At 40.1% G+C, this 27,933-nt stretch overlaps 3 protein-coding genes across 4 annotated transcripts; 1 reads left to right on the top strand and 2 right to left on the bottom strand.

The window, feature by feature from the left end:
- Positions 1-275: 275 nt before the first annotated feature.
- Positions 276-17,125, bottom strand: carhsp1 (calcium regulated heat stable protein 1). Of its 2 annotated transcripts, none has more exons than XM_079563930.1 (5): positions 16,920-17,125; positions 4,068-4,184; positions 2,912-3,020; positions 2,305-2,427; positions 276-590 (listed from the first exon to the last, which is right to left on the bottom strand). In XM_079563930.1, the coding sequence occupies exons 2-5, from the start codon at positions 4,162-4,164 to the stop codon at positions 428-430; spliced, it is 492 nt and encodes a 163-aa protein (XP_079420056.1). In that variant the 5' UTR covers positions 4,165-4,184; positions 16,920-17,125; the 3' UTR covers positions 276-427. The 2 variants fall into 2 exon arrangements, with proteins under 2 accessions (XP_079420056.1, XP_079420057.1); XM_079563931.1 differs by having other exon boundaries at positions 4,068-4,181.
- Positions 17,126-18,335: 1,210 nt separating this feature from the next.
- On the bottom strand, positions 18,336-22,853 carry naa60 (N-alpha-acetyltransferase 60, NatF catalytic subunit). The gene is made up of 7 exons (XM_079563988.1): positions 22,668-22,853; positions 21,916-22,031; positions 21,710-21,839; positions 20,948-21,044; positions 20,603-20,837; positions 19,957-20,120; positions 18,336-19,696 (listed from the first exon to the last, which is right to left on the bottom strand). The coding sequence occupies exons 2-6, from the start codon at positions 22,023-22,025 to the stop codon at positions 19,964-19,966; spliced, it is 729 nt and encodes a 242-aa protein (XP_079420114.1). The 5' UTR covers positions 22,026-22,031; positions 22,668-22,853; the 3' UTR covers positions 18,336-19,696; positions 19,957-19,963.
- Positions 22,854-24,252: 1,399 nt separating this feature from the next.
- On the top strand, positions 24,253-27,823 carry LOC306969410 (uncharacterized protein). The gene is made up of 5 exons (XM_079565031.1): positions 24,253-24,274; positions 24,576-24,714; positions 24,804-24,945; positions 25,064-25,167; positions 26,712-27,823. The coding sequence occupies exons 1-5, from the start codon at positions 24,268-24,270 to the stop codon at positions 27,229-27,231; spliced, it is 912 nt and encodes a 303-aa protein (XP_079421157.1). The 5' UTR covers positions 24,253-24,267; the 3' UTR covers positions 27,232-27,823.
- The last annotated feature ends 110 nt before the right edge of the window (positions 27,824-27,933 follow it).

Genomic DNA, 27,933 nt, shown 5'->3' with positions numbered 1-27,933 from the left:
TGTCCAAATAAAATAGAAATAACAATTTCAGTACGCACATGCCATTTATAAATGCTTTAATTCAATTATAGACCACTCAAACAATATCAACGAAGCTACAGATGGTTTAGAGCCGGCACAGGCATTGTCATCATGTACACAGCTGTCATAACACTGGCCCCCTCTATAGAACCATAGTACAGGGGAGTGCCCATTCATGCTTCCCTCACAACGTTAGCCTCAAACATCGCTAAACCCAAACAATAACTGTTGCTAAATCAAGGAATACCATCAAGAAATTCACACATCCACGCTATGTTATGAGTCCATATATCCAACTATACTGCATGTCTACAACTTCTTTCACATGGTAAGAGTAACCCTGACCCAATGAAGAGCAGACACATCTTGCTTGGTGTTAGCAGTCCACTTTGTAGCCTGTGCATGTTCATGCGCTGATGACGTGGCCGCTCCAGGTCTCATGCTTGGTGCCCGGCTTCAGGTGGGTGATGGTGACCTCCACAGCCTGGACCTTCTCATTTTTGGGAGGAATGGAGCACATTTTGTAGCTCACCTCGTCGCCTTCCACCGGGACGTACTCGCCCTCAATGCTGCGGGACAAAGAATGCATTGTTAAGACAGGTTTTTAAAAAAGGTGTGGATATACACTCAAAGAAGGCACATGTAGGATGCACTCCTGCTAGTTTTGCTGAATAGAAAAGGACACAAAAACAAATGGGCATGCCTGACCTCACTTGAAAGCTCAGAACCTTCAGAATTCAGTCACTAAGTATTACCTAATGGAAACCTGCACTAATATGGACTTGATGCAAAAATAAACATAGGCAAATTTTACATTATGTGTAATGTTTTCATCTGAGCATTTATATTTTTAAAAGCCACACATTACAAAAGGACATGAAAACAAATATTGGATATCAGAAAGAATCTACTGCAGGGGTCTCCAAGTGAATTTCGGTGGGAGCCAAAATATAGCGGAAGTGTATACGAGCGATCGTGATGTCGTCACATCCGTTGATCGAATTTGTATTAAAATCCTATGATCGGCAAAAACAATGTCCATAAACAGGGCATTGCTTCTCTTGCGCTGTAACAGATCTATCATTTTATAAAACCGAGACCTGGATGCATCAGCGGTTGCCTACCATTCACCAAAGCACCCGGCGAAAATTGCGGAAGTAAACAATAACAGAGATCGCTCTTTTAGCTAGGGTCGATAAACAAAAACTATAGTATGCTTCCCCCTAGTGGCTGGAGTGAGCATCTGGTTATTTCTTTAAAAATTCATAACTCCGCACAGGAATGGGCTAGCGACTTGCTCTTGACAAACTCAAGGAATTGTGCTCTACAAGTCATCGGCCGGATTGAATCATCTCATCTCGTCAGTGGCCCGCGGGCCGCCTGTTGGAGACCCCTGATCAACTGCATCTACAGTTTTTATGCAGGATATAAAAAGTCTATTCAGTTCATCTTTTATTCTCTTCCCCTTTTGTTATTAGTTTATTGAAGCCCTACGCTTCCATCAAATATGTAAAAACACTACACTACAAAAGGCTGGCATTGCAGGTCCATCAAAGCGTGAATGGAGTTGAAATTAAACGCAAGATAAATATTCTGATTGCAGTACTTGCTTTAAGTATGTGGGTGAGTGATAGAGTGTTTTAACCCCTGTGGGTGAAAATAAAAGCACCTCAATGAAGGTCAGCAGCACATAACCAGTCCTCCTACTCTCTCCTGCAGCTGCAGCCATCTTTGTATCTGAGGGGGCTCCATGCAATTGTTTTATAACAATATCTTCGTTGCCATGGGTGGCTCAGGAAGTATTCATACCCTCTATTAATTCCTATATTAATATGTTGACAATACAATGAAAACTAAATTTAGACTCCTATGGGGACTTTGCTTTCTATATCATGCATGAATGAATGGAATATACTACGGACATGAACTCATATGAATGTTTGAAACACACCAAGCCACATTAGTGATAAATGTATAAGGTCTGAAAACTTCCTGAACCCAATGAGGATGAAGTCAAACTGTGGCAAACTGGTGATATGTTGCTAAATCACAAGATAAAAGATTAACCAAGCTATTGTAAAACTGAAACATAAACATGTTTCAGTTTTGCATGTTTATGTTTGCTGCCTGTCTAACAAGGATGAGAATAGATGTTGTTTATTCCATTTATTGGGCAAAATGTTCCGTTTAGCTTTCACTTCACCATTTTTGCATTTTGAGGCGTTGTTCTGAACCATTTCTGTGTTGTGCGACTTGGCCTCAGTACTAACAAGTGCAACTCACTCAGAGATGTGGACAAAGATGTCTTTGCCCCCGTCCGATGGCGTGATGAAGCCGTGGCCTTTGGAGCGGGAGAAGCATTTACACACACCAGTAAACATAGGTCCCTCTGCTGCCCGGGCTGTCCTGTAAGAGAGGGGCACAGGGTGAGCACAGGGACAGGAAGGGACAAAGCATTTCTAGTTTACAATCGCACCTCTATTGCAAATTTGAAAGCCCGATAATCATGTGCACAGCGGAGTGGCTTGCAGTTCTTTATTTAACGATATCCAGGAAAAACAAACCAAAGGGAAGCTATTGACCAGATATTTAATTTGTTTATTGGTTTATTTGGTAGGGACAATGCATGTTAATGAACAAACCACACTCGCACTCTCAAACACACTCTTCCTATTGTACACGTTTTTAGTGGTAGGGGAAACCAGAGTACCCGGAGGAAACTGACGCAGACACAGGGTAGAACATGCAAACTCCACACAGAACGACCCCGTCCAGGTGGGAATTGAACCCAGGACATTCTAGCTGTGAAGCACGAGCGCTAACCGCTGTGCCACCGTGCCGCCCTTACAGTAGTTTGCATATGTAGTTGTGACAAAGCAGCTGGCCTTACGCAGAGCAGGTCCTGTTGCGGCGTGTGGGCAGGGGGCTGGGGATGAGGTAACCTCTCATCGGGGATGGGGAGCGCTCTCTATGTCTGCACGCAGGGAGCCGGAGCGACTCTGACAAGACAAACATGTCCCAACATGGTAATTACATGCATTCTGTCTTTCCACTTTTAACGTCTCATCAAAAACATCGACTACAATGATGAAAAGAACAAACAGAAATGGTAAATTATTGAAATTATAAAAACGGACAATTCTGCACATCACACAGATCCATCGCAACTGTTTTGGGACCAAATTGAGAAAATATCAGCCAGAACTCAAAGTCTTTGAAGAACCAGTTTTTCTACATCATATTTTTAAAGAGTAAAGACACTTTTCACACAATGTACAGTTAATTACTAGGGCTGGCACAAAATACTTTCAATAATTGTGTTTGTAGGTTATTTTTATCCTGCACTCCTTTGTTACACAGCACTTTGTTACAATTTGTTTTAATGTAGCTTTCCATCTGTTATGACCCAGGGTGGTATATTGGGGTTTTGCTGCCCATGTTGTTGCTCCTCCCTTTGCCTCCTCTGCCCAGGAGCTGCTCGTCTGCTGATAGTCTTGATCGGCATGCAGACCAGAAACAGTCTGTGTGCAGGTCTTGCCTCTCCTCCACACTCCTGCAGCCTGTGATCCACCTGCTGCCACTGGTCTCATCGACTCCACTCGCTCATTTAAGTTTAGTTATGTTTTGTTTGCCTTTATCTTGGTTTGTTACGTTATTTTTCCTTTCTATAAATAAATTCTTTCTTTCCGCACTTTTGCTCGCTCGTCTCCACCGTTTTGTTGCGGCTTTGAGCCGGTCAAACACTTGATAAATGTCAAATTGTATATGCTTTACAACCGTGGACATGACTTTTTTCTATTCCCACATTTTAAGGTAAACTTACTAATCATAATTACTTAATTACCTACAAGACCATAGTAATGCAACTGTCCCATCATGTGCCCACCACCCAAACATTTCAGGTACTCATGACATTGACATCACATGAACAACTGGGCTCCTCCACAGTCAAATATAAAAAGAGCTTATATTCATTTAAAAACACATCCTTTATTTGGTGGGGCGCTAAACCCAGACTTTTAAAGGACCTGATGGGTTTGACTTACCTGATGTCGGAGAGACCGGGGAGCGTGGTGACCCTGGAGAAATGAGCGGAGGGGTCATGGGTCGCGGTGCCTCGATGGGCGTGGCCTCAGAAGACATGACTGCTGGACACACACCTGCTGGAGGAACAGGAGAGCACATGTCCATTAGACTCAGTCATGCCCTCATCTCCAGCACATTAGGTGACTGACAGTGACCACCATGTCCTGCTGGCTGCCCTGTCATCGCCATGGCAACAGTGATTTAGGGACAGGGCGACCCAACACAGGACCATTTACTTCAAAGTGGGACTTGCATCATCCGTGACACCAGACCATTTTGTTAGCCAATAATTATACCCTGGCAGACGTGCTTTTATTAGAAAAATATCACAGACGAGAAAGTCATCTGAAGAGAAAAGACTACTTACACAATATGTTTAAATTAGACTGTGCAACACGCATAACACGTATATTTGAACATCTGAAGAAGCAACGACATTTCTTGAATAAATAACAAGTAAATTCAAAGTGCTTTTATTGAACGCATTTAGTGTGAGCTTGTTTCATAACCAGCTCACAGTTGGGAGGAGTTTTCACTGTGGAAAAGGTGGTAAATGCTAGAGGTGAGGACAATGTGACTTCTTATTCTTTGAAGGGAGGGGGGGTCACTCGACTTGTTCAAAGACCTATATTAGAACTATACAAGAGTACAGGTTGCTGCTAGAGTTGGTAAGTTGCTGACGAAGCCTCTTGAGGTGAGAAGCAAAACGTCCTTGACTCTAAAACAATCCAGTACAGACGACGGCTTGAGAATAAGCTAGAAATTTCTTAATCCAATTGGCCATGCTTTGTTCCCCTCACACTCACAGCCGCCCGGGCCTATTGTACAAGTGCAGAGCGTGTCATCTCTGTGTTGTCCAAAGAGAGCAGAGCCTTAACTCAATAGATATGAAGCTAATGTGATCATGAACAGCTCTGCACGACCCGCCTCCTGCTCCCGCTCCCGCCCCCACACACACACACACACACACACACACACACACACACACACACACACACACACACACACAAGCACAAAATTCTCAACTCCACACGCTATAGGTTACATACGTGTGGGCCTTTTGTAAGATTGGGAAAATGCAATGACGCTGATTCAATGTAGAGATGTTTGCGTAGAATAAAAGAACAAGGTCTTTGGTTGAGGTTTGGTGGTGCCACATTCATGATCCGATGCACGGCTGAGTTGGTCGACACAGGAAATGACATTCAAATGACAGCTCAGTCAGAAATTGAACTGATGAGTCACTGATCACTGCCAACAAAATACTGAACAACTTAATGCAATAACAGAGAATGTCTGAGGTGCTATAGCCTTTTAGAGATGCACCGATCCAGCTTTTTTGATACCAATACCAGGCTTTGAGTATCTGCCGATATCCGATTTTTACCGATACCAAGAGACTCTCTTAAAAATGGCTTTCTCTGAGTGACTCTTTTCTCCATTTTAAGATCAATAAAGTCATATTTTACTGTAATGATGCTACAGATCAATTATCAATTATATCTATTGACAAACTCTTGGATAAAGATTTAACAAGGATGACATTTCTACCCTAAAGTGAAAACTTGATTATTATAAACAACTCACATGAAGTGATCTGATCATTACAAATATGTTTGATGAATTATTTCTTAAACTAAAATACAAACACTTGGCTTCAGCAGTGGTTATTTTACTTTATTAGGCTACATGAGGTATTTCTATCATAGTTTTTGACCCAGCCTTGATCAGTTTTCATTAGCATTAGCATGCTCCTGCTAGCTTTAGCATACTGATGCTAACCACAGCATTTTGTGCGGCGATCAAAAATACCTTGTGAAGGTTCAAACTAACTCAGCAACTGAATTCTTCTGGAGGTTCAAAATGATATAAAGCATGCCCGTATTCACTTAGATTTAGGTGGTAAAAGTTGTGTTTTTATGGTATTGAGAGCCAAAACTGGTATTGGTTCAGTATCGGATATTTGTAGCCGATACCCAATATCGTATATTTTCCAGTATCGGTTCCAATATCGGATACCAGAATCGGATCGGTGCATCCCTACTTTTATTATGACATTATTATTGCAAAGTTGTGCTAACCACAAGGTGTGCCTAGAGGTAAGTAAAGAAACAAAAGATTTATAACTGTGTCCGCAACTAAATTACATCCCTTATTACTCATTTTGCTCATATAAACTAAAGGCAGTCGGCATGCTGTCTGCATTAAACAAAGCTTTTGCACGTTAATATATTGTTTAAGTGTAAAATCCACGTACAGCTGCAAGACCCAGGCCAAACTGATATGCAAAGAGAAAACTCAAGTGTTTCTTTATTCATTGCTACTATTAAGCTTATGCTTATGCAGTCCAGCTGTTGCAGGTCTGCAGTAGAGCCGTGCACACGGGAAAAGCTGGTGACTGGAGCTTCTACGTAATAATGATAAGGCCAGTCAGTCAGCAGAGCAAACTGATAACATGCCACTGTAGTCCCCACCACAGACACTCCAAACGTACATCTATATCCAGACCTCCAGAGGCATTTCACTCCAGTGACTGCTGACGTAAGAAGCGCCGTCGAGTTTTCCGTGGTGGAAACAAGTGGTGGAGAAAGGTATGGGAACATCCAGTGTTCCTTCAGCAACACAAAACCTGAAATAATCTTGATCAACAAATAGGGGTAGGCGCACATAAGCTTCAGCTTCAGCCTACTCCTTTTGATCTTGCATTACTGTGTAATGATATGACGTCTGTAACTAAATGAATGTAAACAGCTCAAATGATCACAAATGATCCTCAAAACTGTGTTTTTGAGACATGTGGATTAAAGTACTTTCTGAAAAACACCTGTCTCCACCACCACACTATATCACTGTTGACTCTGAGTAATGGTGAGAGGCCACGTGAACACAACCCATTTACGCTACACACCAGTGTCAAAGCGATTATGGGCATGAATTATAAATGGGTTGTGGTCAAACTGCTATGTATAAAGTCTGCATATCCAGCTTTATTTGTCGATGCTGAAAAATCTCTTGGGATCTCTTGTTTTTTTTACTCAGATTTATAAACAGACTGTTCATTTCCATTCTTGTTTTTTCTCACTGACTCCAGTACAGCCGCTGTACATCAGGACAGGAGCAACCCTTGGTTCGATGGAATTTTCCATTATAGTGTTTTCTGGACAGGTCAGCGCCCGTAGGAGCTGCTGATGCAGCAAATACCAGCTCAATGGGGCACATCACACTTTTCACATCATGATCACAGCACTGATTTATTAGCACGGGACGATGACAACAACAACGCTAATGTGCGAAAAAGCCACAGCAGTATAATGTGCCGCTGTCGATTTAAGCCTTTTTTGTTTGAACAATCTGTATTGCATTACAGCCAGAGCATCTGTAATTGATCTGTTTATGCGCAGAGCCGTTCAAAAGGAGAAATACTGGTAGGGGTAGAACCAGGAGACTCCATTTCATAAAAAAGAGAAGGAACGCACACCAAATATTAAGCTAGAGGTGCAGATGTTCTGTAAAATCTACTACATTTCAACACCATTTCAACAAACAGTGTGTTCCACATTTACACACATATCATAGGCAATAGGCATTTATTTATTAATTTTCAGCAAACTATAAATACATCTCAGTCCATTATGTCCCCATGGTCCTCACGCAAACAAGGATTATACAAAAGGGCACTACTTTCACATGAAATTACACCACACTGACCAGCAAACTGTGTCTTTCAGTACACGTGAAATTTAAGTGTCAGGAAGTTCTGCTTCCTCTCATTCAGCAAAAGTGCTAAATGTGGCATTACAACAGTAAAAGTCTAAGAAACCAAGGACACAAGAGCTATTTAATCATTGGACCAAAGCTTGGACAAAGCTGAACAGCACCCTTCAATACCCAATCCGATCTTTCTCTCTCCCGCCTTCCGAATGTCATCTCTTTCTCTGTCCATTCTCTGTTCAACCATCATGGGAGAAGCAGATGCAAGTCACTTAGGACACAGTGGCAGCACAAAGAAGTAGAGCCCAGGGTGGGAAAGAGAAATCCAAGAGGAAAATGTGCTGTAACAAGACTCTAGGGGAACTTAAGCCTGAAAATGGAAAACTTAGAAAAGGGAACCTTCTGAGGGACCGACACAGGGCCTTCTTTGTTTCTTCCACACTTGGATTAGATACAGCATACCATCATAGAAGGTGAACTAGGAAGAACATTTTCCGCCTATATTTGCCGTTTCTGTCCCATTTTACTCAGCAGCTTCATTACATGAATTTATGTATTTTCTCAGAATGAGAATCATCAGAAAATGTTATAAATTTCCCTACAGGGACAACCAGCGACTACAGTGCAGCTAGTGGACAAAGCTCCAGATCTTGAGTATTGGTCAAAATTAACTATTTGCACAATGCACAAAAGCCATTAGCCTAAAAAAAAAAGAAGAAAAGAATGTGCCAGGTTACAGCAAATAATGCTCATTTTCACCGACAGTCCCTGGACAGGTTGAGGGTGATCGTGGAAACAGCAGTAACCAAAGTAAACAAACCAGCATAAACACAGGGAAGCGGTGAAAACTTTGCATACTTCTCTCCATTAAAAAAATACATAAAAATTCAATCAAATACTGCTGACGTAAAACCAACAGCGAGGCCTGAAGACACTAAATCCGAGGTCAGCCATTGCAAGTCACTACGCAGCTCGATTCTGTGGCAGTTCTGTTTTCGCAACAAAGGCAAGGCATCAAAGAGCTAACATTAACCATTTCTCCGTGAAATCAGTTTTTAGCACTTTTTTTTAGAAACACAGTCCACTTGATTCTGTGGGACAATGCAGAAAATCTAATATCTCTGGTATAAGATCAGTATTGGTATCAGAACAAACCTAGTGCTAAACATGTTAAGCACTCAACACTATAGGCAAAAATAAGGTCATTCATTCAAAGTAATAGCCCTGGAGAGGCCATTCATGACGCTCCGCTCCTTTTGTGTCGTTTGAGGTGCACTGCACATCCAGAACTAATGGACATGGGCTGGTTATTGAAGTCACGCAGTCGCACAACCTGAGCTCACAATGATTGCCTTTCATGCCCACACGACGCGCATGTTCCAAGGGCGAAAATCCAAATGCAAAAAAAAGGACACCCAAAGAAACGTTCTCCGCTGTAGGGATGAGTCACCGGCCAGCGTGCGTCAGCGCAGCTTCTCCCTGGCCTCAATCATGAACATGCGGTGGACGGGGCTCAGAGCAACAGGCTGCGACACTGGGGTCAATAGAGAGAGAGTAACAAGCACAAACACAGAGTAATGAGACATGCAGATCTCATGGAGAGTAATGCTGAAGAATTTCTCGTCACAAAATAAAGTGCAAATATTAATATCCAGTGTCTATATCAGTGAGCTGGAAATTATCGATATCGGCCCAACTTTCCAATATCGCTTATCCCTAGTGAAGGCTTTCAATGTTGTCCCTGTAATTTTAAATGCTTCGTGCATGTTTTGGGACTCATCCTTTGTCTATGTTCAGCTTGCACTTTCTCCTCCTGGTTTGGCAGCCAAAAGAACACCGCCACTTCCTAGATAGAACAGGAAACAGGAAGCAGTCGGATCCCATCCTGTGTAGAGGCCACAGGTTTTGACACTGTTAACAATTATCATGCAAATTGTATTTCAGTGTCATAAAACGTAAAACAAAATAACCAAAACATTTTTTTTATGAAACTCATGGATTGGGTTCTTTGATGATCCCTGTGATGATAAGTTGTTAAGCCCAGTTAGGGGGGAAACTACTGAAAAAGGGCATTAACCATTATTAAGCAGACCACAATTTGGAAGCAATATGGGAAAGAAAAGGATCTCTCTGCTGATGAAAAGCGTAAAATAGTTAAATGCCTTGTAACTAGATATGAAAACCTTTGATATTTCATGAAAGATGAAGCGTGATCATCCTACTGTTAAGAGATTTGTGGCTGATTCAGAGCACACACGGGTTTGTGCAGATAAAGGCACAATAAAGACGGTTTCTACCAGACAAATTCATCAGATTAAAAGAACAGCTGCAGCAAACAGGTATTTGAAGCTGCTGGTGCCTCTGGAGTCTCCCGAACATCAAGATGTAGGACCCTCCAGAGGCTGCAGTTGCGCATGAACCTTCTATAATACGTACAGCATGACATGTCGCGTTGTCATGCATGAAGATGATTTTGTAAGGGAAAGCACAGTTCTTCTTTTTGTACCATGGACGAAAAGTCACAAGGGTCACACACATACACAAGGAAATGACTTCACGGTCATATAAATATAAAGAAAAATCTAAAACATTTTTTTTTTTTTTTAACCTTTATGACACTGAAATACAATTTGCATAATACTTCTAATTGTTTACATTGTGCATATGTGACGTGTCACTGTGGTCTCAAACCTGGAATTGCAGAATAGTCTGTTAGAGCTTTGACCCCCACAGTTTCGCACTGAATCCAACAAACAAGTGACTGAGCTGCTTTCAATGTGATCACTGGGCCTGAAAATTACAAACAATATTCACTCTCCTGCTCCCACTGACCCAAGAACATTTACCCACTTATAGCCCCTTTCGGCATAGAGCTGTACAAGCTACAAACCACTGATTCCTCAATTAGTTATATTTCTTTTCTTTCTTTCTTCCTTTTATAAACGACCATTTCAAATCTGATCGAAATCTTAATATAAAATATGGAGCTTATTATCGGGAGCCGGTTCAGCAGCTCTAGGTTTGGTCAGGAGGACTAGTCTATTGTGCAATATTTTTAGGTGTGCAGTCAATTTTTGGTAAAATATTATTTACTGGATCTAAGTGTCATCCAAACAAAACAACACAAGGGCCCGGTCCTTATTTGCTTATACATTCGACGGCACTGGAACGCTGTACTGAAAAAACACAATAGGTGTAGACACAGCCATTACTTCACACATTGCATACGTGCCAAGACTGGGATTTAAAAGCTCATAGTTTGAACTAATATCACTGAAATACCTTGCTTACGTCACTCTAATATAGGTGATCTTTGACCTTTTTCATAATCCCAGATCTCCTGCCGTGTGTGTTCTGCTCGTGGCTGCGTACAAGAGCGACATAATGTGATTTAATACATTCACCTTGACCTATAATAGTTCTTTTCACTCAGCGCTCATTGAAAAGGTTTACGCACTTTCCTCAGGCAAGCTCGAGCCCTCAAACTGACAGAGCAAATACAGTAGAGTAGAGAAACAAAAGCCACTCTTATGGCAATACAGAAAGGCTAAATTTGATATGCCTGGCTACATTTTCAGATTAAAATAAGGAGCAGCAGTGGTAGGGTTGCACAATCCATTGCAAAATTCTTCAGTCCCATAAGCAGTGGTCACATGCACTATCATAACAGATTATTCTTTGTGGCAGCAGCCAATAAATCGAACAAAGCGACTCGAGTGACACTTAGGTAGGTTACTCTTTTACTGTCCTAAAATGGGCTCATGTGGGTCGATTAAACCAAGTTAAATGAGTACCCAAAGTTTCCATTAAACTTCCAATAATTGTCAAGATCTTTTTGAATTCATAGGTCCCGGGAGTTTTCTGCAGTTATTTCGAGCCAGGGTTTTACAACAAGAGGTCAAACTAATCACATGATAGGCTTGTTAGAAAGCCAAATAGGACTCAAATGCAACATAAAAGATTGTGAAACTGTGGCCATTGCTCTGCATGGCCTGACCTGATGGAGTCTAGAGTCTGGCAGCGGCACAAGGATAACAGGGTGAATTCAGCAGAAGAGTCAATTGTATCCGAGTGAACCATCTTCACCTAATGTAACTACAGAGTCTACAAAGGTTTGATTTACAATGGGAAAATAGAAGGGGCAGATGGAGAGAAGACAAACTCAAGAAAAGGACAACTGGTTAGAGCTTCAGTATGAGCGTGTGCAGCTCAGTGGTTGAGCTGCAGTGCATATGCCGGACAAAATCTGTGCTGTGAGTTCAACAACAACCTCCATCGGTTTGCCAAAATGTCGTGTACTCTGCCTTGTCAAAAAGCCCGTCCATTTGCTCCTCTATTAGTTTAATAAGATTGACTTGATGCTGAGAAACCTGACCTGGAGAGTGTTGTACAGGGATAGTATGGCCCTACTCACAAACCCACATAAGAACCAAACCTGATCTCCCATTCAGGGAATTCGGCAACAGAAGGGAAAGAAACTACAATACAAAAAGACACAACATAGTTCACAATAGCTTGGTGATTGGTGATAATGAAAGGGTAGGCATGGGAGAGAGTCACCAGAAAAACCTGTGTGACCACTTTTGTTGAACATCGTCATTGTTTATTACATTTTTAGAGTAAGAAAAAAATACCGTAGGTTGGTGCCAATAACAGCAGCAAGTAAATACACAATGAATGTGGTTTACGTTTTGTTTTTTTAATGTAGTCGTGGTTTGTTTGTCGTTTTGTTTTCTAGCGAGGAGAGACATTCTGCGTTTGTTCAAGCGAGAGTTAACCTCAGTTCCTGGCACACATATCCTAAATAATAGCTAAAATTATCAATGGAAGCTTATTTGGATATACAAATATTATACAAATAAGCTTCCATTCCATAACAATATTTAGGCTATGGTTTCACTTGGTTTTTTCTCTGTATTTTGTTCATTTTGATTGGTAAAAGTAGCCACTCTAGTTTCCTATGACACAGACATTAACCAAACAAAGTTAATCCTATAATTTGAACCCTGCTATGACCTTTAGTGCTTCATTATATGCACTCTGGTCAAAATCAACGGTCTGTGAAGCGATAATGCAGTTGTCCATTGCCACCTACACACTCATCACCAGGCGACCACACATTAGCATGCAGTATATGGCGAAGGCTGTCCTCTCACACACCGCGCTCCTGAGTGATGTTGAGATAAGAGCAGAAATCAGCTGCCTTTCGATTCATGTTTATACAATAGTGGAGTTTGACCCTAAAGCAAACACTCATTAAACACATAGATGTAGTATACACTCAGTCTTGATAAACTGGTTTCACTTTCTGCCTATGGGCATCAGCACAGCCACTGACAGACCATGTTTTATGTACATAAACCGTCTCCCTTTACATAAACCCAAGTGCTTTTAACAAATGTAAATGAATGGCACTTGTTTAAAAAGAGAGGAAAACAGAGCTAACAATAACATTTTATTTTTGTTTAATCCGAGTCGTCACAACTGTTCAAAAAACACTTTAAAAAGGCAGACGAAAGCCACTTTTACCTCAACCATTACCAACTTCAAAGGAGAAAGTATGCGGAAATAGAAACTAGCAACAAAGGCAAAATATTTTAAAAATATGTACTTAAAGAGGGGTATTATGCAAAGTGGACTTTTTCAAGCTTTACATCATGTTATTATGTCATTCCCTCATTAAAAACATGCCTGAAGTGTTGCCTTGGCACATTCACGTATTTTTGAGTAATCTGTAAAAACTCTGATGGCGGCCATTTTAGGGATAGGTTTGCCTGAGTCCTCCTAGGAACGCCCCCACCTCCTGGAGACGCCTCCGAGCTTTCGTCACCAGCCGAGTAACCAACCACTGCTCCTCAGCAGAACCCCCTCCCCACTGATGCCACAGACAGCGTGTGGAGGGGGCGTGTCGGAAAGGGTCAGAGGTTCTTAAAGACATTCACTACAGCCATTTTGAGAGAGCAATTTTATACAAGGCAGTTATTCTAATTTACTGCATTTACAGACCAACAGAAGGTTTCGTCATCATTGTAGTGTGATATAGACTGGTGCTATGTGATTGAAAAAAGCATAATACCCCCTCTTTAAAATATGTAGGTAATCATGGGCTACTGACAAAACTATATGTAGTAGCCAATATATTTGCATTCTTAGACTTCCTAATAATCAAGCCAACCACACCTTCTTTGCTAAAACAGAAGTGTCTGAGCGCCTTCTCAGCAAATAATTTCCATTGTCAAACTTTAAGGTTAAGGTACTTTGTTTTTTTGTACAACAACAGCAACTGTACATCGGAATTTGTCCTTTTGACCCATCCTTCAACACAGCTGGGACGACCCGTAAGGAGCAGTGGGCGGTGGCAGTACCGTGTCCGGGGACCCATCTCCATATGTGGAGCTTGCTTTACTTTACTTTATTTGTTTATTTGGAGAGGACAGTGCACATGAATGAACACTCAGAACAGTTACTTTGTGTAAATGCTCCAGATTTAGCTTTGCGCTACTTTCCATCCGTAGTCCACGTACGTAAGACAACAAATGTTTAAAAAGTAGGAAAAAGCCACTAGGTTATTTTGCAACTTTTTTGGACATTAAAGCGAGTGGTTAGGCAACAACACTGCTTGCCTGGCATTAAAAAAAGTTAGCTGATAACCCTATGGCCACGTGTCATTGTGTGAATGCATTGACTAGTACAATTCATGTGCACTTTACCATCAAATGTATGTCACTTCATCTTTCTACACCCACCAGCACCGTTCTCCTCTGGTATTTAATGCTACATTGTGTTGCATACTGTGATATTTCTCCCTTCACTAGCCCCGTCTATAAGTCAACCACTGCCCGAGCCGCCCTGGCTCACGCCTTGTTTCTCATTATCAGCACTTTATTGCCTTCAGCCTGCGCTCGCTCGCGGGGGACTATTACCACAGATCATATTGCACCACACGCTGAGCCTTCACAACGATCTGGCCCATGACTGGACAGCTGTAAAAAGCACCTCCACAAAAATTACAGGGATTTTTACAATGTCAGAGAGCACAGCGTGACGACCTTGTGATGCATGTGCTTCTATATGGGAGGAAGAAATAGCAGAGCGAAAAGTGCAACGTGAAATTATTTTGTGCCAGTTAGTTGGAATCATTATATCAGACTTTAATGGTGTAGAAACAATGAAATGAATGAAATGTACCCCTCACTCATGACAAAGGCAAAGAGTGTAGAGCTGGGAAAAGTGTCATGTTTCTGTTGAACATAGAGTGGCGGAAAAATAGACAGGACATAATATAATATAACTCCAGATTGACTCATTTCTGCAGGGAAAGATCTTAATTTGTTTTTATATCGTTGTGTCAGCCTGACCTAAAGTGCAATTCTTCACAATAAACGTAGATTGCATAATATATTGACAAAATACAATAATCATTAAAAGACTGGTCTTGACTCTTGGGTAAATTATGCATTTGGGTAAATAGCCTACAGAGGGTCATTGAACCATGTCTCTGATGCAAATGACTGAGTCCATCGTATGTGAACGTCCTTTAAAAATAATTCTTAAAGGAACAGGCCACCGTTTTTCCATACTGAGATATGTTCTTACCTGAGCTTAGACGAGTTGATGCGTACCTGTCTGTTCTTTGTGCGTGCGCTCAGTCATGCACAAAGACCAAAGATGTTGTTGGGGTGAAGTTGGAAGCGACCACGCTCTTCCACGGGCACAAAGACCAGACGGGTCCGTATCAACTCATCTAAGCTCAAGTAAGAACATATTTCAGTCTGGAAGAACTGTGTGCCCTCAGTCACGCAAAAATACCAAAGATGTTGTTAGCATTTGGCCTCTCCCACTATATTCCTATAGCTCCAAACAGGATGAAGTTAGAAGCAACCAAGCTTCCACGGGCACGCACAAATACCAGACAGGTACGCATCAACTCGTCTAAGCTCAGGTAAGAACATAGAATGGAACAACGGTGGCCTGTTCCTTTAAATACTAAACGACTCAATACCTGCATGTCTTTCAAGCTGAATTTACCTTCACTTAAAAAATAGCTACAAAAAACCCTGAACACGGGTCACTCACTGCTATACAAGTTGCCCACAAGCCTTGAAAAAGAGGACAACGCAAGGTACAACAAGTGGTGAAACAACAAAACAAACACAAGTCGCAGCATGCCGTGTGTGCCTTGGTCTCAACCCCCATAAAATCCCTCACCTGAAATGACCAGCAACATGTCTGGTGTGGTGCCGCTCTGACTCAGTGCCTCTGCATGTTTTTGATGTCCATACCAGCTGGTGGAGATAGGAGAAGCTGCCATCGTTCGTAAACCACATCCTGCCAGCAACAGACTTCATCAACACCACCTGCCTTCATTACAAATCTGGAACAGTGGTACACAAACACACAAACGCATGCCTCACCCACGCCCTCTGTCCTTTACACCAGCAGATCTTTCGTGTTTCTATCCACAACACTTTTTTTTTTTTCCCAAACAGCTTCTCAAAACCACAAACCATGACAGTAAAAACAAGGGCTTTCCCCTCACATTACTCATAACAATACTGTCTATTACAAACTACATTAAAACCTTTTCATCACGTTACAACATCAATCCCTGATCAAATATGTACCTCGAGTTGTTTCATTTTTAAGCGCATGCCTTCACCTCAGTAAACGCGCTAAGCTTTGATCATCTCACCACTCAAATTGCCTCCACCACAAAGCATGTCCTCTGAATATCTAGTTTCAGCTCTTTCAAGCCTATTATTTCCTCTGTGCCCAACCTGTTTTCCTTCTGATAAACGCTGAAATGTGTACAAGCCGGACTAATGCATAATTGAGGAGCTTATGAGTGGTGGAAATCAGCCCAGTTTCGACTCATCTAAACCGACGATTTTCAACCATTTCAAACCCACCATTGCAATTTATTCTATGGGAAAAACACCTTGAGCACACGGTAAAGTAAAGAGAAAAGTTCGCGAAACGATAAGAAATATTTCCTAAAAGTACAAACACGCTTAAAATTAAGTAAAACTTCGCCAAAGAAAAAAATTGGAGAAAAAAATGTGAACGTTAAAACACGTTTCTTAATTGTTTACTTCGCTCACCTTTCCGTGTCGACTTTTCTCGGTAAAGCTCTGAGATCGCAGGAAAAGCCCCCGATTAAATAATCATAAAAAAGAAAACTTTCCAGAGAGTTTGGTGCAGTGATATAGTGATAAACGGAGGTATGTCAGTCACGGAGCAGGACAATGCAGTTGTTGTAGTGTCCCCGAGGCGCCAGCTCTCGCTCTGCTCAGTCTGTTTCCGAATGGGCGGGTCACAATCAAACAGCTACGTAAACATGACGTCAACATTTACGTGACCGTAATGGATGTAATGGTATCGCCTTAAAAATCCCAGTGTACCGTAATACAACCCAGCACTCGCAGTAAAAAAGCTGTGGAGTTTTGTTTGCTTCTTCTCCCAATTATTACATCTATGGCTCCTCCACAGAGTAGCCGAAATATTTACTCAAGTAAGAGTAATGTTATTTTGAAATATTATTACACAAAGTAGTGAAACAAACAATAACTCAAGAGCAAAAAAGTTTTGGGAGAAAATAATACTTGAGTACTGTGAGTAACTGAGTAACTGTTCAAGCGGAAAAACTGATTACTTTTCAATGACGCCATAAATTGTGAGAAATCGTGATATTTACAAAGAAAATTCCCAGGAAATGGCGTGAAAATACAGAAGGAAAATATACTCTAAACAACATGGTGCAAGAAACTAACTACATCTACATTAAAGATCAAAATGAATCATTTTCTGCTTAAAGATTAACTCACAGTGGAAAGTAGAAGTTAAAAGTACCGTATGAGAAATCTACTCTAAGAAGGACAATTTCTTCAAAAGTTACTCAAGTACATGTAGTTGTAGGAGTAAATGTAACTGAGAACTACCCTCCTTTGTTCCTCCATAATGCAGTTTGTGAATATATAGTGTTCAAGAATGAAAGAATGACAACCTTTTGTAGTAGACAAAAACATTTATATGCATGAAATATTGTAAATGAAAATAGGGCTCAGATTCATAACAATAACATATTTCTGTGACAAAACAATAACAAAAACAAAGCAATAGTAATGCAGCCAGGCATTCATTCTAAAGCCAACATTCAAAACCAGGTACTGCATACAATGAATTATACATAGGACTTTCAACAATAAAAGCCGTCTTTAACACAATACTAGATTAACTATTTTATCCAATACATAGCTATGTATATTTTTCCATATCTTCAATATGTGCAGTTTATAGACTATGCATTTTTATTACTTATAATCTGAGGGGGAAAATAGATCTTGGCTTTTTTTTCTATCATATAACAACAAAACTAAGATTTGTCGTCAATAGCAGGATTTTTACATTCAAAAGTAGACAAATGAGCGGCAGATAACAAAAATCTTGTAACAAGGTCTTCAAACCAGATTTACTCTTGTTTTTGTTTCGATACCGGCGTTTGTTTTTTAAGTTTCACAATGTTCCCGACAACACTGTGAAGCTTCGCTGCCTGGACCAAATTATGACTAATGGCATCTTTGGTCAAACATCAATAAGGAAAAACATGTTAATGAATGCAAATTCAACTTTTTGTTTTAAATTAGACCAAATTATTGTTGATTTCTGGAGTTTAATTCAGTGTAGCAAAGATAAATCAGCAAGGAACATTTTAAAATTCTACATACCAAGATTAAATAAGAATATTAATTTATTTAACTTTACTAAAAACATTTGAGCCTACAGATTTGTGTTTTGGATTCATTTCTTAACTCAGTCTCAAAACGGGTAAAGTGAAAGTGGATAGCTATATTCCTACTAAGTTTAACAACTGCATAAAACAAATATACATAAAGATTTATATATTACTTCAGTATATATAATATACAAACAGTATACATAAAGTTTTTGGGACAGAGAGGACGAACTGTAAGAATGGACTACGGTACCTTCTCAGCTGTAACGCAGAGTCAGTCTTTTGCACCAAAACAACGAGCTGTGTTTGTTGTTACAGCATTGAACCTGGGGGTCAGCAGTAGTTCAGATTTATCACTCTGTGCCACTGCTGGGGTTGAAGGGAGTAGGATATCGTTCAAACCTGTACACTTACATGCAGAGCATGAGGTTCAGAGCTACAGTGATCTTTATGATTAAGTGAAAAGTAGTTGCTTTATAGCACACCATGATTGTATTCTCTGAGAATTTACTCCTTTATCAATCATTCCTTTATAAAAATGTTAGTAGTAACTCATTTCTAATGTCTTCCTTTCTTAGTAACTGTATCTTAAAACACTGTACAAATATCTCATCTATATTGTATGTCCAAACATGACAAAAGTTTGCAAGTTTGTGACAGAGGAAACTAAATGATGCTTTTGCTGATCATAAATGTGAGCATCTTTGTTGATACTGATCACCAGGGCCGCGGGAGCATGTTTTGGGTTAGGGGTGCAGAGGAATAAGATTGACCTCAAAAACACTTTTTAGTGCTTATTTCCTATTAATATTTGTTGCTTGCAATGCGCAAACTATCCAACAGCATCCTGAGTCCCAAGGCTTTGCTGATCATTATGTTTGGTCATTAGTTTGTTGGAGTTATTGATTAAGAAATACTGATAGAAGATCAATTATAGGCATTTTCAAATAAAGTATTTCCTTCGCTAACCCTGTTTAGCGTTGGCACAGAGCTGAGGCGATAAACCTGACAGAAGTGAAGGGCTGAAACAGTAACGTGCCACAGGCTGAACCAGTGACAAACACAGTGAGGAAACGTTGACTGAAAATGTAAAGTGCACATCTCTGTGCACAGGGGAAGACTCGTGGGACAGGAAACAGTTGTGTCCTAGAAGGAAGAGACACCGAAATTATTGTTAAAGACATGCAATATGGTCAGGATGCTAATGCAATTCCAGATACGAGGATTGTTGCTACTATTACCAAGTAATCTGTCTAAACTGAAAGGTCAGGCAAGCTAATGGTAAATCATTTTCAAGTGCATTTAGAACATCTGAGTGTCCCGATTGCATAAATAAATACAGTAGGACACTGTAATGATCGCATGTGCACAAACACAGAAGATAGAATAGAGTGAAAGGAGCGTACCGCTGTGTTACATTGTTCGGCTGTACTGTATGCCTGTTTTGGAGGCGAGGTTGGACCAGGGCAGCAGGGAACGCAGCAGGGACTGGGCTTGTCGGTACAGCCTCTGTGGGAGGGAGCAGGGGCTGAGGCTGGCCAGAGTGGCTCCAATATGCTGGATATAATCAGTGAGATCAGGTTAAGGAAGTCATGTGTAGCCTGGTCAATACTTGAGTTGTAGATTTAGCTTGGAATCCAATTATGTATCACAGAGCACATATAAGGTACATTTTTACTAAAGATATTGTACAGCTGCAAACACATGAAATAATCAAATTAGCCTTGTATTGTCTCTGCTAATTTTTGCTTGCACTGAGCAGTTTAAAATATGTCTTCACAAACACAACAACTAATGTATAGCCATTAGGTACAAGTAAAGAAGGTTACGGTCACGAAAAGGGTTAGTGCTAGTTATCATAGGCTCTAAACAACCTTAACATGTTTTGTGCAGAAGAAGTTAAGAAATAATTTTGTAACCTATAGCGTGACCCCGTATAGTTTCCGATTTAGAAAAAAACCTACATACAGGACCAGAATGGCTGCAACACCTAATAATAAAGCAGTGCATATCAGTATAAAAGACAAAGACTTCGGTGCAGTCAAAGGATATAATATCGTCCATGGCGGGTGACCTCCGTTTATGTACAGAACATACGTGAATCCGTCCTTGAGCACCCCTCGTATGGAGTAGTAGTAGGGCAGGTAGTGGTGCTGCCTGAAGTCCCTGTTCTCGTAGAAGTGGATGGCAGTGTTGTTGGTGGTGAGGACGTGCAGGTAAATGGCCTTACAGTGGTCCTGTGCAATGGTGGAGATATGCTCCTTCAGACTGTCCAGCAGCAGGGAGCCTTTAAAGGCACACAATAATATCACATAATTAGAAACACTAATAATTTATTTATTTTTATTTCATTTCATCTAAAATCTCTCATCTTAAAACCTTATCTTTAAATCTTACCTATGCCTTGTTTTCTAAAATCTTTGACCACTCCCAGACTCAGGATGTAGGCTACCTGTGTGTCAACAGGGAAACTGGAGGCCAAGATGTCTCCATCCTAGACACACAAACAGGATCAGGATGTTTATTCAGGGATGTCATACTTCAACCATGCACATTTTAACTCAACAGATATTAGCAACAGAATGTATAACAACAACAAAAAAGATTTATTATGAAGGCAAAAAGACAAGCAGATTTTAAATAATATAGGAGCTCTCCCTTCCTTGCCCTCACTCCCTCTGCTTCCACCCGGAGTCACAAACTGAGGTCCACTCAAGCCCCTTTAAAGACTATGAACTCCCTTTTGCACTAAGGGTTGGAGAGAAAACTGATCACAATTCTTGTGAATTGAAAATAAAGAAACGTTCTCTCTCACAACTCTCTTATCTTTAATGCCGCAGTAAACACTTGTAAAGATGTGATTTAAATGTAACATGAGAGGCCTAAACAAATACAAACGAACGAATGACTGTTTAAAGATAGATACACAAATATAGAGGGAACAATGAAGAGTATAAAAAGATTGATGTTGTTTCTTAAATAGTAGCCATAAGTTAAGGTATTATATTAATAAATATATTTATAAAATTGACAGTGTTTGAAATTTGAAATGTTATAGTTTCAATATAATGTCAGTAGTTACTCCCTGCCTTGTATCAGTCAAGGACTAAAAAATGGATATGCCACAAGTGTCCCAGATATAAAATTTTAACTGATCACCTCTTTGTGTACTTTGGTCCGTCCTTTTATCTCAGCCACAATCATTCCCACGATGCCTCCTCTGAAGGTGGCTGCCAGGGAGAAGAACTTTTTGTTGGACGTGATGTCCTGATACCATGAGTCTGGGTACCTGAAATTAGAATATGATACTGCACTTCTCACAGTTATGGTGTTATTTCACAAACATTGCAAATAATGAGCCTTACTCGATTGGAAACCAATCACCACAGAGCAGCTTCACACTGTCTATGTCATCGTGGCAGAGGAAGCGGAGTTGGACTTCACTGAGAGCTGTGGGGGGCACAACGTCACTCATTCACACCTGCAAACAAGACAAGTTCTTGTCAACACTTACATGTATTTGAATATAGGAGTCGTCTTAACCACCATATGGTAGTTTGTAGATAATGTTACTCTGCTAAGTGGGGCCAAGAAGCAGTTTCCCTTATTTACAACACAGTAATTTTCATTTGAAAACACACACATAGAGACGGCAAACACAGATGATTAAACTAGCCATAGATATGGTACACATAGTATTCACAATTCCACATCAAAGGATTGCAAATTTCCACATAATCTTCTAAAACCCAGCAGCAATACTACCAAGTAAAAGTAGCAAATAGCGGCAGTACATGAGGTTCAAAGCGCAAACCATGCAAATATTAACAATTAAGCCATTTGACATGGTTAGATAAGCTAATACACTAAACATTTAAAAGTCTCAAATAATGTGACTTTGCTAAACAATACCACTAAATTACATTAATACAATATCAATTCACCCCGTTTTAACCTTCTTTTAATTTCAATTAAATGCCACGCCGAGTAATACGACACACTAGGATTGGCTTCAGCATTTGTAAGACTCAGAAGCATAATATTCATCTGACTGGTGATTAGCGGACATGCTAACAGGAGCTAACGCGACTAGGATAAAACGTCTGAGCCAACCTACCTTGTTATAACACAGCAAACACAGGAAAGTCTAGAACTAGCCTTCTCCCTTGCTGTCAGTCTTCACAGTCACTACTCCGGACACACCATATTAATTCTGTTTTGTTTTGTTTTTTTGCCCTAGTTAGTTCATTTCTGCTGAGAGACAAGTCGGAGCGGCGTCTGCTCGGATAACAGCTGGATGTTTACTTCCTGTTTGGTTGGTGTCACAGCCTTTTAGCTCCGCCCACAAAACGTCTCTCACCGTATTTGCCTCTCGCTCGCCCCCCACTTTACACATTGGAAAACAACCAGAGAGGCTGAAAATATACTGTAAAGTAAACTAAATAAATACAAAAAAAAAAAAAATTAAAAGGGGGAGGAAGAAGAAAGAAGGGGGTTCATGGTGTTATTGACAACACAGATCAAACATGATCATCAGCTACTCTTATTTAGTTGTGTTAGTTTTACTTATCCCCCATATGTACTCCCTTTGTCTCTTCTATTGTGTTCTGTGTCCTCCTCCCTTATGCAAATATGCACTGTATGCACACACACACACGCACGCACACACACATACATACACGCACGCACACTCTTTTTTTTTATAACTTTTGATTGATTTTACAATTTGGTTATTTGGAGTTACAATGCTCTTACTTTGGTGCAGCCCTGTGAGGCAACTTCTGCTGTGATATTGGGCTTTACAAAACCATTAAACTTAAACTTAAAAAAGGTTATTCTTGTAGGTAAATATTTCAATGAAAAAGTATGTTTACATAAGAAAAAATGTAATCTTATCTTATCTTAATATGTTTTGCCTTAAGATAAAAAAAAAAAACATTTTATTGTAGAGCACACCTTGTGAATCTTATCATATTTACGATAGTTTATTTTAGTCTATTAGATCACTGCTCAAACAAATCAGACTTTTAAGTCGCCCCAGTTAATACTATTCTAATATACTAGTATATTAGAATAGTTAATATACTTGTATTAAGTTTAATACTAGTATTTTACCAAGTAGGGTACTTATTTTCTTGAGTAATTGACTGGTTGACTACTTTTTACTTCTGCTTGAAAACATATGTTAAAGTAATGTTACTCTGTCTTAGGTTAATCTTGGTTAGTCCACCTACCTCTTACTGCGGTGAATATCTTGAAGCCACACTGCGTAGAATTTTGCCCAATAAATACCATTTAAATACAAGCATTTATTTTATGATAGATATTTTCATCATTGAAAAACACCTAATAAATGAACAAACAAACATTATGCCTTTGCTGTAAGCGGCTAACCTCTCATAAGTTATGACTGCAACTTTACCGAGAGTGGGTTTGTCTCCAGCTCGTCTACATGGAGATGTTGACTAAAGGCAGCAGAATTTGAGAACTAAATAAATGAGGTTGTCATCCAAACCCTTTCTTCTTTTTTGTGCTGGTGGCAACATTATAGTCCAAAATGTTCGGCAGTGTGCCTTTAATATCCGTTTAACTTCACTACTTTTTGTTTCAGACATCCAAGGCCTTGTAGACCCCCCTGGACAGTAGATGGCGGTACTGAGCTGGCATTTTTTTAAATTGTTGCTACCGAAAACAGTGAAGAAGAAGAGAGTTGCACAATGGAGGGTGAGTTGCTACACAATCTTGGACTGTGAATTATATTTGCACTGATGTTGTTCATGGACTCAAATTACTACAAACTTTGCTTTGTTTTACATCTTGTTACACCAAATTATCACAACTCTCGTCAATGTAGTCGGGGTAACAGTAGTGCTAGTTATTGCAGCCCCTTGGTCTGTTTTAGCGCTGTCTGCTAACTCCTAGATATAAATAACATTACATCTCGTGAATGTAAAGCGCAGAGGTTTACTGTTTTGTCAATTGTCAATTTCTGATTGTTTCTAGATATTAACAATATTTCTGTTAGATTTGTTTTGGATCCCTTCCTGTTTCCAAGTTATTAAAAGATGTGATGGCTACATATCGGGTCTTGTCAACAATGAAGATGAACTGACAACGTTGTTGGAGAGCCACAGCAGGGCCACATATACCTCGTACATCGCATGGTAAGCTCAGGGAGTAGGTGACCTTAAGCTGTTGTTTTGCTGTGTCTAGTAAAGTTACGGTGAACCTGTTGTTTGGCGTGATTCCTTAGGTCCGACCACGCAAGAGAAACTGCCAACAATGGGCGCCAGCTGTGGCATGTGGAGGACTATTCAGATGATGTGCCGCTGTGTGTGCGAAGGAGAGTCATATTGATGTGTCAACACGGCAGAGCTTACAACAAAAAAGCAAAGGTAAACATGCAAATTATTTACATCATACAGTGTTTTCATTCCTTTGGTGGATCAGAGTTTAAACCTGCTCATCACCATGATTGACTTAACTATGTCTTTACTAATCTCACCCAACAAGGAGTGTGTGAACGCGGAACAGGGGGACAAGAAGCGGCGAATACGCACTAAAACTGTCATGAGGTTGGACTGCCCTGCCAAAATATTTATACGACATGTCACAAGGTGAGCTTTTTCATTTTTACGTATTGAAGTAAAAAGTATTAAAGGAATAGGCCACCGTTTTTACACACTGAGATATGTTCTTACCTTATCATACTTTCATCTACGTAATGTTGCAGAAATAGAACAGATGCGGAAACCCTTATTCATGCGTTTATATCATCTAAGTTGGATTATTGTAATTCCCTGCTGGCTGCATGTCCAAAATCGCCCTTGAGAAGCCTTCAAACTAGACCAAAACACAGCTGCAAGAATATTGGCAGGGACCAAAAGACGAGAGCATGTAACTCCAGGGATGAAGTCTCTCTATTGGCTTCCTGTTGAGTTGAGTATAGAATCAAATTCAAAATGTTGCTTCTCACTTACAAAGCCTTAAATGGTGTTGCGCCGATTTATCTCCAAGAGGCCATAGTACCATAGTACCAACTAGAGCAGTTCGGTCTCCCAAAACTCACGGTTGCTTGTGATTCCACGCATCCTCAACACCACAATAGGAAGTAGAGCTTTTAGCTATCAAGCTCCTGCCTCATGGAATCAACTTTCATTCTATGTCAAAGAAGCAAACACCGTCCCCATTTTTAAGACTAGGCTGAAAACATTCCTTTTTTAAATGGCCTATGGCCAGGTCAGCTAGGATGAACTGACTCAGCTTTATTATTGTAGTTTATACACATTGTTCTTTCCATAGAGCCCAGGGGCTGAACAAGCTAACTCCCTGACTTTTTAAAGTTTTTAAACATTCAGATTATAATACAGAGTGTTTTCAATTTCTGTATGACTGCATAGCTTATGCTGTTTATGGATGTTTTAATTTTATTGTTTGTATTTTTTAATTACTCTTATAGCGCTTAGAGATGCACTGCGTGCATGAATAGCGCTTTACAACTATATTTATTGATTGATTGATTGATTGATTGATTTAGACGAGTTCATTTGTACCTGTCTGGTATTCACTCGTGCCCTCAGTCACGTAAACACAGCACAGACGGCGTTAGCATTTAGCCTCTCCTCCTCTCCTCTATAGCTCCAAATGAGGTGAAGATAGAAGCTACCAAGCTCTTCCACGTCCTATTTAAATATGGTTACGTGAAGTGTTACATGATAAAGTATAGTTGTTTAAAATTAAATTAAATAAAAAATTAAATTAAACAATGTGGATTTTCTAAGCGGATTAAGAGGGGAACTATATTGTACGGCGTAATAATACCAGGAATAGTTCGACATCCACGCAGCAACATCTTCACTTTACTGTGCGGATGTTAAACTACTCCTGGCTACTTCCACGTGGAAGAGCTTGGTAACTTCTATCTTCACCTCGTTTGGAGTTATAGAGGAGAGGAGGAGAGGCTAAATGCTAACGCTGTCAGTCCTGTGTTTACGTGACTGAAGGCACATGTGAAGACCAGACAGGTACAAATGAACTCGTCTAAGCTACGGTAAGTATGTATGTAAAAACGGTGGCCTATGCCTTAAAAAATCTTAAACCAATGAATGACCATGTAATGCGTGTTGTGCTGCAGTTAAAACAATTATTTCAAACACTTTAGGTATGACACATTTAGTATCAAAGGAGATGCCACCAGGTCCCGAAGAGAAGATGCGATGAGAAACCTTAAAATTGCACTGTCCGAATCCCATCCACCAACATCAACGTTCCTGCACGTCAAACTCCCGCTTGTGGAGGCTCACCGGAACCATGAAATCTACCCCAGTATGATGATTACCGGATACAGCGGCGAAGGGGTGCAGAGCATAGTGGAAGTTGAATCCAGTGAAGGAGTTCTACGCGTGGATGACAGTAGCTGCAGAGGAGAGGGAAGCATGGACATATTAGAGCGGAAGAAGATCAAATTAGCACAGAACTCTTTCAGAAGAGAACTGAAAAGGTTAAATGAACTTTCATATTTTTTTGAGGATGTTAAATGTTTAAAAGGGTCTTCTGTTTTGCTGAGAAATGTCCGACGATCGATTGAAACAAAATGCCGGAAAGAAAATGGAAACAAAGTAAATGTTAAACCGCTGTCAGGTCATAAGACAAAAAACAAACAGCCTAAGAAAGAGCAATGACGTCAATGTGTTTTTATAGCCCTTTTTTTTTCTCCCTGTACTACTTTTGTTTATCTTTATTGATGCATGTTCATTAATTTTGCTAAGACTGCACAATGTGATTTTTCAAACAGATCAATTAGATGCATTTACCTTTATGCATTTTCCATATGTCCTTTTAAAAACTCAATTACATAATGATTTGTCTCTATAATGTTTTTTTTAATACTTGATTATTTAAATGTTTCTATATTTTTTGTTATTAGTACAGTTGCTAATGGCACATTCCTCTTTTCTTTTCATCTAAAGTTAAATTAACCTGGTGGGAGAGTCGCTTCTCCGGATATGTTGTAGTACGTTAGACAAAAAGGATGGAGATGTTTATGTTCATAGACACAGTAACTGTCCTTTTTAGGCCCTCTCACTCTCTGTGAAGTTTCCTTTTATCTAAAATTCTTATAAGGTTTGGAACTGAATTGTGGCCTCAGACTGCCGTTCTGCGGACCCAGAGGCTGCACACTGGCTTTCTAAATTGTACAGTTTTGGTTTGGTCAGATTTGAAGTATTTAAATGTTATAAATATCGCATTAATGGTATAAACATAAAATGGTAATAATAAAAGGACCATGTTAGAAATGAACTTAACATGTCAATTCCAGAATTTGCAGCAGCAGTGCTAAGAGCAGACTTCAAGCTGAGTGCCAATCAGAGCAAGACCAACAA

The sequence above is a fragment of the Gobius niger genome (assembly GCF_951799975.1).
Source record: "Gobius niger genome assembly, chromosome: 10".
In the NCBI taxonomy this organism is placed as follows: Eukaryota; Metazoa; Chordata; class Actinopteri; order Gobiiformes; family Gobiidae; genus Gobius; species Gobius niger.
The sequence above is the reverse complement of the archived record's forward strand: the minus strand, read 5'-3'. Positions and strand labels throughout refer to the sequence as shown.